Genomic DNA, 11,643 nt, shown 5'->3' with positions numbered 1-11,643 from the left:
AGTGTTGAGTCTATGGTGCAGTGTTGAGTCTATGGTGCAGTGCTGAGTCTATGGGTGACAGTTCTGATTTCAGCGTTTTCTGCCTTCCGTCGCAGGGTTGTGGCCTGGCTCTGTTCGCCGTGTCTGTGTTCGTGGTGGCCGACCCAGCTCGGCTGTGGCCACTCCTCTCCGCCTTCAACAACACGGACATCTTTGCCGGCGCCTGGATCAGCATCTTCACCGGGTTCACCTTCTTCCTGCTCGCCATGCTGGGCATCTACGCAGTGATGAGGCTCGCTCGGGGGCTGCTGCTGGCGGTGAGCGGGGAGCGGGGGAGTGGGGAGTGGTGGTGGTGGTGGTGGGGGGTGGTGGTGGTGGTGGTGGGGAGGGGGGGGTGGTGGTGATGGTGATGGTGGTGGTGGGTGGTGGGTGGTGGTGGTGGTGGAGAGCGGGGGAGTGGGGAGTGGGGGGAGGTGGTGGTGGTGGGGGGTGGTGGTGGTGGTGGGTGGTGGTGGTGGTGGAGAGCGGGGGGGTGGGGAGGGGTGGTGGTGGTGGGTGGTGGGTGGTGGTGGTGGTGGAGAGCGGGGGGGTGGGGAGTGGGGAGTGGTGGTGGTGGTGGGTGGTGGTGGTGGTGGTGGGTGGTGGTGGTGGTGGTGGTGGTGGGCGGTGGTGGTGGTAGTGGTGGTGGTGGTAGTGGTGGTGGGCGGTGGGTTTGCCAGGAGAGTCGCTCGCTCAGTCGCTCGCTCAGTCACTCAGTCGCTCAGTCGCTCACTCAGTCACTCAGTCGCTCAGTCGCTCACTCAGTCAATCAGTCGCTCAGTTGCTCGCTCAGTCACTCAGTCGCTCACTCAGTCGCTCGCTCAGTCGCTCACTCAGTCGCTCAGTCACTCAGTCGCTCAGTCGCTCACTCAGTCGCTCAGTCGCTCAGTCGCTCACTCAGTCGCTCAGTCGCTCAGTCACTCACTCAGTCACTCAGTCGTTCGCTCAGTCACTCGCTCAGTCACTCAGTCGCTCGCTCAGTCGCTCAGTCGCTCAGTCACTCACTCAGTCGCTCGCTCAGTCGCTCGCCCAGTCACTCGCTCAGTCGCTCGCTCGCACAGTCAGTCAGTCGCCCAGTCGCTCGCTCAGTCGCTCAGTCACTCGCCCAGTCGCTCGCCCAGTCGCTCGCCCAGTCGCTCGCTCAGTCAGTCGCTCACTCACTCAGTCGCTCACTCAGTCACTCAGTCAGTCGCTCGCTCAGTCAGTCGCTCACTCAGTCAGTCGCTCACTCAGTCAGTCGCTCACTCAGTCAGTCGCTCGCTCAGTCAGTCGCTCACTCAGTCAGTCACTCAGTCACTCACTCAGTCACTCAGTCGCTCACTCAGTCACTCAGTCGCTCACTCACTCACTCAGTCAGTCGCTCGCTCAGTCAGTCGCTCACTCAGTCAGTCGCTCACTCAGTCAGTCGCTCGCTCAGTCAGTCGCTCACTCAGTCAGTCACTCAGTCGCTCACTCAGTCACTCAGTCGCTCACTCAGTCGCTCAGTCGCTCACTCAGTCACTCAGTCGCTCACTCACTCACTCAGTCAGTCGCTCACTCAGTCACTCAGTCGCTCAGTCGCTCAGTCACTCACTCACTCGCTCAGTCGCTCAGTCACTCACTCAGTCACTCACTCAGTCGCTCACTCAGTCGCTCACTCAGTCACTCAGTCGCTCACTCAGTCACTCACCCTCCCGCTCACCTGCCCATCCGCCGTGATGATCATGATGATGATGACGCTACTCATGATGTTGTTGATGTTGTTGATGTTGTTGATGTTGTTGATGTTGTTGATGTTGTTGATGTTGTTGTGTCTCCTCAGTACATTCTGCTCACGCTGTTTGTCTACATCTTTGAAGTGGCCTCCTGCATCACCGCAATCACCCACAGAGACTTTGTGAGTGACACACACACACACACACAGACAGACACACACATAGACACACACATACACATAGACACACACAGACATAGACACACACACACACATACACACACAGACACTGACACAGACACACAGACACACACAGACATAGACACACACAGACACATAGACACACACAGACACACACACACACACTGACACACACATAGACACACACATACACACACACACACAGACACACAGACACACACACAGACACACACACACACAGACAGACACACACATAGACACACACAGACACACACACACACAGACACTGACACAGACACACAGACACAGACACACAGACACAGACACACAGACACACACACAGACAGACACACACATAGACACACACAGACAGACACACACATAGACACACACATAGACACACACAGACACACACATAGACACACACAGACACACACACAGACACAGACACACAGACACACACACAGACACACACACAGACACACACACAGACACACACACAGACACACACACAGACACACACACAGACACACACAGACACACACATAGACACACACATACACATAGACACACACACACATAGACACACACACACAGACACACACAGACACACACATAGACACACACACAGACACACACACACACAGACACACACATAGACACACACATACACAGACACTGACACAGACACACAGACACACACACAGACAGACACACACACAGACAGACAGACACACACATAGACACACACAGACACAGACACTGACACAGACACACAGACACACACACAGACACACAGACACACATACACACACACACAGACAGACACACACAGACACACACAGACACACACACACACAGACACTGACACAGACACACAGACACAGACACACAGACACAGACACACAGACACACACACAGACACACACACAGACACACACACAGACACACACACAGACACTGACACAGACACACAGACACTGACACAGACACACAGACACACACACAGACACACACACAGACACACACACACAGACACACACACAGACACACATACACACACATACACACACAGACACAGACACACACATACACACATACACATAGACACACACAGACACACACACACACAGACACACACACACACAGACAGACACATAGACACACACAGACACACAGACACACACAGACACACACAGACACACACAGACACACACACAGACACATACACACACAGACACATACACACACAGACACATACACACACAGACACATACACACACAGACACACACAGACACACACACATACACACACAGACACACACAGACACACACACAGTGACACACACACAGTGACACACACACAGTGACACACACACAGAGACACACACACACAGTGACACACACAGTGACACACACAAACACACACACACAGTGACACACACAGACACAGTGACACACACACACAGTGACACACAGACACACACACAGACACACACACAGACACACACACAGACACAGTGACACACACACACAGACACAGTGACACACACACACAGACACACACACAGAGACACACACAGACACACACACAGTGACACACACACAGAGAGACACACACACAGACACACAAACACACACAGTGACACACACAGTGACACACAGACACACACACAGTGACACACACAGAGACACACACAGTGACACACACACAGTGACACACACACAGTGACACACACACAGTGACACACACACAGTGACACACACAGACACACACACACACACAAACACACACAGTGACACACACAGTGACACACAGACACACACACAGTGACACACACAGTGACACACACAGAGACACACACAGTGACACACACACAGTGACACACACACAGTGACACACACACAGTGACACACACACAGTGACACACACACAGTGACACACACACAGAGACACACACACAGACACAAACACAGAGACACACACAGTGACACACACACAGTGACACACACAGACACAGACACACACAGAGACACACACAGACACACACACACAGTGACACACACACACACACACAGTGACACACACACACACACACACAGTGACACACAGACACACACAGTGACACACAGACACACACACACAGACACATACACACACACAGACACATACACACACACACAGACACATACACACACACACAGACACATACACACACAGACACACACACAGACACACACACACACACACAGACACACACACACAGACACATACACGCACACACACACAGACACACACAGACAAACATACACACACACACAGACAGACACACACACACAGAGACACACACACAGACAGACAGACTGTGTGTGTGTGTGTGGTTTGTTTGACAGACACACACCACCACTACCTGTCTCTCTCTCTGTGTCTCTCTCTCTGTCTCTCTCTCTCAGTCTCTCTCTCTGTCTCTTTCTCTGTGTGTGTGCGTCTCTGTGTCTGACTGTGTCTGTGGGTATCTGACTGTGTGTCTCTGTGTGTGTGTGTCTCTGTGTGTCTGACTGTGTGTGTGCCTATCTGACTGTGTGTCTCTGTGTGTGTGTGTCTGTGTGTCTGACTGTGTGTGGCTATCGGACTGTGTGTCTTTGTGTGTGTGTCTTTGTGTGTCTCTGTGTGTGTGTCTCTGTGTGTGTGTCTCTGTGTGTGCGTCTCTGTGTGTCTGACTGTGTGTGTGTCTCTGTGTGTGTGTCTCTGTGTGTGCGTCTCTGTGTGTCTGACTGTGTGTGTGCCTATCTGACTGTGTGTCTCTGTGTGTGTGTCTCTGTGTGTCTGACTGTGTGTGTGTCTCTCTTTCTGTGTGTCTCTTTGTGTGTGTCTCTGTGTGTCTCTGTGTGTGTCTCTCTTTCTGTGTGTGTGTCCTGGGCAGTGCTGTGGGTTGGAGAGCCAATTCCGATTGGCCCTTTCCCCTCATGGCATCTGTGACCACCACAGGGGCTAAACGGGGGCTCTGGATGGGTGCGAGGGGCTGGTAACCCCTCCACCTTCAATAAACTACCACTAAACCACGTCTAAAATATCTAACTAACAAGCTTGTGCCGGAGGCCCCGGGGGGACAGGCGTCTATGACGTCTCCTGGCCAAACCCCAATTGGCGGAGCCAGGAGATTGAATCTCTACCCTCGGGGCTCCTCCAGAAACAACGAAAAGCCACTTCGGATGGCCACGTGGAATGTTCGAACGCTCACTGCGGAGGAGAGGCTGCCACTCCTCTGTCGGGAGCTGGACCGGTACCGCCTGGATCTCTGTGGCATTCAGGAGGTCCGGTGGACCGGTTCTGGCTCCTGCCACCATGAGGGGTGGACAGTCCTCTACTCGGGGCAGCAGACTGCCAAACAACAGGGTGTGGATCTTCTTTTGAAATAAAAGAATGAAGGGGGCGTGGGAGCGTGGCGGTGAGGTGTGGGAAGCTGTAAGCCCCAGGCTACTTTGGGCTCGCCTTCCCATCAACCGGAGGCGAGGAATGGTGGTTGTGGTTACTTATGCCCCCACTGAAGATGAACATCCGTGGAGTGATGCAGGCAAGGCCAATGAGTCAGATGCTTTCTATGACCTCCTGTCACAGGTGCTGGCTAAAGTGGCCCCTCGGGATAGTCATCTTGTTTGGGTGACTTCAATGCCCGAGTTGGTCATGATGCTGGCACCTGGTCTGGAGTGATTGGAAGGCATGGGCCAAATCAGCTCAGTAACAACGGTAGGAGGCTGCTAGATTTGTGTGCAGCCCATGGGCTTGTAATTACCAACACGCTGTTCCGGCATCGGCGCATCCACACAACATCGTGGATGCATGCCGGGTCCAAGCAAGAACATCTGCTGGACGACATAGTGACGGATCAGTGGATGCGAGCCCATGTCCTTGACACCAGGACCTACCGTGGAGCTGATCTGCCCTCTGACCATCGACTCGTCATCTGTAAGATGCGCCTGCCATTCTTCCACTCCGGTGGTGGGTGTAAACCCAGGACCCCATTCAAACCCATAGTGGCATGGTCTCAGTTATCTGATGAAAGTTGCAAGCGAGAATTTCATCATCGCTTGCGGCTGGGGTTGGCATCGTCCCCCACTCCTCCTGATGTCGAGGGTAAATGGGCGAGGTTTAGGACTGTGACTCATGCAGCTGCAATGGCTGCTTTGGGTACACGGTCCAGACCTCCCCAGAGACCCTGGCTGACAGAGGAGGTGTTCAAGCTGGTTGAGAAAAAGCGACAGGCTCGCCTAATCGGCTACAGAATCCCACGTCAGAGAATGAGGAGGCTTACCCCAGCCTTCGCTCGGAGGTTCGGAGAGCTGTGAGGCGCTGCAAGGTTGGGTGGTGATCACGGGTTGCTGAGGAGATGGAGTCTGCCTCAGTGGCCCGTGATCACAAATCTCTATTTAACTCCATCAAAAAAGTAACCTGCAGCACCACACCTATTACCATTATTAGGGGAAAGAACGGTGATCCAATCTCCGACCCCCAGGAACAGGTTTGCAGATTTGCTGAGCATTTCTGTGAGGTTCTGGGGGAGGGAAAATCCCTCAGCCAGGAAAACATCGTGGCACAAAGTGAGGATGACCCTGCTGAGGCTGCGGTGCCTCAAATATTGGAAGAAGTCACCCCCTGTGAGTGGCTGGCTGAGGTGCCATCTGTTGAGGAAGTACTGAAAGTGATCCAAAGTCTGAGACCAGGAAAGGCACCGGGCAGAGATGATCTCCCAAGCGAAATGCTGAGGGAGGGTGGCGTTTGTGCACAGACTGCCCTATATGACATCATAACAACAGTCTGGACCACTGGACGGGTTCCGCAGGATTGGAAGGATGCCCTGGTGGTCCCCCTCTTTAAGAAGGGGGACCGCACAGACTGTAACAACTACAGGGGTATCTCACTCCTCAGTGTGCCGGGAAAGGTCCCTGCAAGGATTATTCAGCATCGCCTTGCCAGGCACTCCGAGGAGAGGCTTGCGGAGCCCCAATGCGGTTTCAGGAAAGGGCGGTCCTGCACAGATGCCATATTTTCTGTCCGTCTGCTACAGCAGAGGTGTAGGGAATTCCCACAAGACCTACATCTCTGCTTTATTGACCTGGTCAAGGCCTATGATACCATCAGTAGGCCTGGCCAATATCTTTTAATCAGTTGCGTAACGCTGTGTGGAAGCTTCCTGGTCTGTCGCTCTGCACAAAGCTTCAGGTCTTCTCGGCCACGGTCATTCCCTCCCTTCTCTACGCTTGCGAAACGTGGACCCCCCTAATGGAACATCTTTGCCGGTTAGAAACATTTAGGCTGGCCTGCCTACGATCCATTCTGGGTTTAACCTGCAGGCTGGATTGTGTGAGGAGCTCACAAATCTTTGAAAGATCTGGGCAAGGTCCCATCGGTGAGCTCCTCCGGCAGGCAAGGCTGCGTTGGCTGGGTCATGTAGCCCGCATGCCCAGCCACCGCATGCCGAAACAGCTTTTGTTCGGCCGGATCGAGGGGGCTAAGCGGGCGCGGCACGGGCTAGAGAAGAGATGGAGTGATGTGGTACAGGAGGACGAGGAGCTGAGTGGACTTGCCGATGACCGGTACCAGCGGTGTCAAGATCGGCCTCTGTGGAGGAGGCTCGTGAAGGACGCTGCTACTGGGCAGTTGGAGGCAGTCGCCCTCCAACAACAACGGAGGGCGGAGGAGCGACGCTCAGAACAACGAGCGGAGCGCCGGGTGGCTAAAGCACAGCAGGTTGGCACAGTAGGGGGCACAGGTGGTGCATCAGCCAGTCATCTCAGTCATCTCAGTGATCTCAGTCAGTCGACCCGTGGCACCTGCTGGGTCTGCCCCGTGACCTCCTGCCAGCGGGCGTTCGACACTTCACGTGATAGCCTCAAGGTGCACATAGCCTGGCACAAGCGTCGTGGTGACGTCACCGCCACTTAGTGGCGAATGGCGGTTGTTGTTGTTGTCTCTGTCTCTGTGTCTGTGTGTGTGTCTGACTGACTGTGTGTGTCTGTGTGTGTGTCTGTGTGTGTGTGTCTGTGTGTGTGTGTCTGTGTGTGTGTGTCTGTGTGTGTGTGTCTGTGTGTGTGTGTCTATGTGTGTGTGTCTATGTGTGTGTGTCTGTGTGTGTGTGTGTGTGACTGTGTGTGTGTGTGACTGTGTGTGTGTGTGTGACTGTGTGTGTGTGTGACTGTGTGTGTGTGTGTGTGTGTTTGTGTGTGTGTGTGTGTGTTTGTGTGTGTCTGTGTGCGTGACTGACTGTGTGTGTCTGTGTGTGTCTGTGTGTGTGTCTGTGTGTGTGTGTCTATGTGTGTGTGTCTGTGTGTGTGTATCTGTGTGTCTGTGTGTCTCTGTGTGTGTCTCTGTGTGTGTGTCTGTGTGTGTATCTGTGTGTGTGTGTATCTGTGTGTGTGACTGTGTGTGTGTGTGTCTGTGTGTTTGTGTGTGTCTGTGTGCGTGACTGACTGTGTGTGTCTGACTGTGTCTGTGTGTGTAGCTCACCAAGAACGCCTACCTACAGCAGATGCTACAGCTCTATCAGAACCCCAACTGGGTTGATGAAAACTCCAGATTCAACTACGAAGGGGTCACAGCCGTGTGGGATCGCACCATGTTCAACGTACGCTCACCACCCACTCACTAAACCACTCACTCACTCACCACCCACTCACTCACCACCCACTCACTCACCACCCACTCACTCACTCACCACCCACTCACTCACTCACCACCCACTCACTCAACCACTCACCCACCCACCCACTCACCCACTCACTCAACCACTCACTCAACCACTCACCCACCCACTCACTCACTCACCACCCACTCACTCACCCACTCACTAACTCACCCACTCACTCACCCACTCACTCACCCACTCACTCAACCACTCACCCACCCACTCACTCACTCACTAAACCACTCACTCACTCAACCACTCACCCACTCACTCACCCACTCACTCACCCACTCACCCACTCACCCACTCACTCAACCACTCACCACCCACTCACCCAGCCACTCACTCACTCACCCACTCACCCAGCCACTCACTCACCCACTCACTCACCCACTCACCCACCCACTCACTCACTCACCCACTCACTCACCCACTCACCCAGCCACTCACTCACTCACTCACCCACTCACCCACTCACTCAACCACTCACCCACTCACCACCCACTCACTCAACCACTCACCCACTCACTCACCCACTCACTCACTCACCCACTCACTCACTCACTAACCCACTCAATCACCCACTCACTCACTCACCCACTCACCCACCCACCCACTCACTCACCCACTCACTCACTCACTCACTAACTCACCCACTCACTCACTCACTCACCCACCCACTCACTCACTCACTCACCCACCCACTCACTCACTCACTAACTCACCCACCCACCCACCCACTCACCCACCCACTCACTCACTCACTAACTCACCCACTCACTCACTAACTCACCCACCCACCCACCCACCCACCCACTCACCCACCCACTCACTCACTCACTAACTCACCCACTCACTCACTAACTCACCCACCCACCCACCCACCCACTAACTCACCCACCCACCCACCCACTAACTCACCCACCCACCCACCATTGTCTCTCCACAGTATCAGTGCTGTGGAGTGAATGGCCCCCAGGACTGGCAGGCCTACGGCTCGGCCTTCCGAGAGGCTCACTCACTCACCCACTCACTCACTCACTAACTCATCAACTAACTCACTCACCCACTCACTCACTAACTCACCCACTCACTCACCCACTCACTAACTCACCCACCCACCCACTAACTCACTCACTCACTAACTCACCCACTCACCCACCCACCCACTCACTAACTCACCCACTCACTCACTCACTAACTCACCCACTAACTCACCCACTCACTCACCCACTCACTCACTAACTCACCCACTCACTCACTCACTAACTCACCCACTCACCCACCCACCCACTCACTAACTCACCCACTCACTCACTCACTAACTCACCCACTAACTCACCCACTCACTCACCCACTCACTCACTAACTCACCCACTCACTCACCCACTCACTCACCCACTCACCCACTCACTCACTCACCCACTCACCCACTCACCCACTCACCCACTCACTCACTCACCCACTCACTCACCCACTCACTCACCCACTCACTCACCCACTCACCCACTAACTCACCCACTCACCCACTAACTCACCCACTAACTCACTCACTCACTCACCCACTCACTCACCCACTCACTCACCCACTCACTCACTCACCCACCCACTAACTCACCCACTCACTAACTCACCCACTAACCCACTCACTCACTCACTCACCCACCCACTCACTCACCCACCCACTAACTCACCCACTCACTAACTCACTCAGTCACCCACCCACTCACCCACCCACTCACTCACTCACCCACTCACCCACCCACTCACCCACCCACCCACCCACTCACCCACCCACCTTTGTCTCTCCACAGTATCAGTGCTGTGGAGTGAATGGCCCCCAGGACTGGCAGGCCTACGGCTCGGCCTTCCGAGAGGCCCACTCACTCACTCACTAACTCACTCACCCACTAACTCACTCACTCACTCACTAACTCACTCACCCACTCACTCACTAACTCACCCACTCACTCACCCACCCACTCACCCACTAACTCACCCACTCACTCACCCACTCACTCACCCACTCACTCACCCACTCACTAACTCACTCAGTCACCCACTCACTCACTCACCCACTCACCCACTCACTCACTCACCCACTCACTCACCCACTCACTAACTCACCCACCAACTCACTCACTCACCCACCCACTCACCCACTCACTCACTCACTCAGTCACTCACCCACTCACCCACCCACTCACTCACCCACCCACTCATCAACTAACTCACTCACCCACCCACTCACCCACTCACTCACTCACCCACTAACTCACCCACTCACTAACTCACTCAGTCACTCACCCACTCACCCACCCACTCACTCACCCACTCACTCACCCATTAACCCACTCACCCACCCACCCACCCACCCACTAACTCACCCACCCACCCACCATTGTCTCTCCACAGTATCAGTGCTGTGGAGTGAATGGCCCCCAGGACTGGCAGGCCTACGGCTCGGCCTTCCGAGAGGCCCACTCACTCACCCACTCACTCACTCACTAACTCATCAACTAACTCACTCACCCACTCACTCACTAACTCACCCACTCACTCACCCACTCACTAACTCACCCACCCACCCACTAACTCACTCACTCACTAACTCACCCACTCACCCACCCACCCACTCACTAACTCACCCACTCACTCACTCACTAACTCACCCACTAACTCACCCACTCACTCACCCACTCACTCACTAACTCACCCACTCACTCACTCACTAACTCACCCACTCACCCACCCACCCACTCACTAACTCACCCACTCACTCACTCACTAACTCACCCACTAACTCACCCACTCACTCACCCACTCACTCACTAACTCACCCACTCACTCACCCACTCACTCACCCACTCACCCACTCACTCACTCACCCACTCACCCACTCACCCACTCACCCACTCACTCACTCACCCACTCACTCACCCACTCACTCACCCACTCACTCACCCACTCACCCACTAACTCACCCACTCACCCACTAACTCACCCACTAACTCACTCACTCACTCACCCACTCACTCACCCACTCAC

At 54.5% G+C, this 11,643-nt stretch overlaps 1 protein-coding gene across 1 annotated transcript; it reads left to right on the top strand.

Moving 5' to 3' along the window:
- Positions 1–95: 95 nt before the first annotated feature.
- Positions 96–10,351, top strand: LOC142907754 (uroplakin-1b-like; the record flags this gene model as incomplete). The annotated part of the gene is made up of 4 exons (XM_076057492.1): positions 96–296; positions 1,820–1,894; positions 8,413–8,535; positions 9,545–10,351. Coding segments are annotated over 4 exons (495 nt in total), but the record flags the coding sequence as incomplete, so codon positions are not given.
- Positions 10,352–11,643: the final 1,292 nt, after the last annotated feature.

Source organism: Petromyzon marinus, chromosome 82 (assembly GCF_048934315.1).
Source record: "Petromyzon marinus isolate PM22_M1 ecotype Great Lakes invasive population chromosome 82, UKy_Petmar_22M1.pri1.0, whole genome shotgun sequence".
Taxonomy (NCBI): Eukaryota; Metazoa; Chordata; class Hyperoartia; order Petromyzontiformes; family Petromyzontidae; genus Petromyzon; species Petromyzon marinus.
The sequence above is the reverse complement of the archived record's forward strand: the minus strand, read 5'-3'. Positions and strand labels throughout refer to the sequence as shown.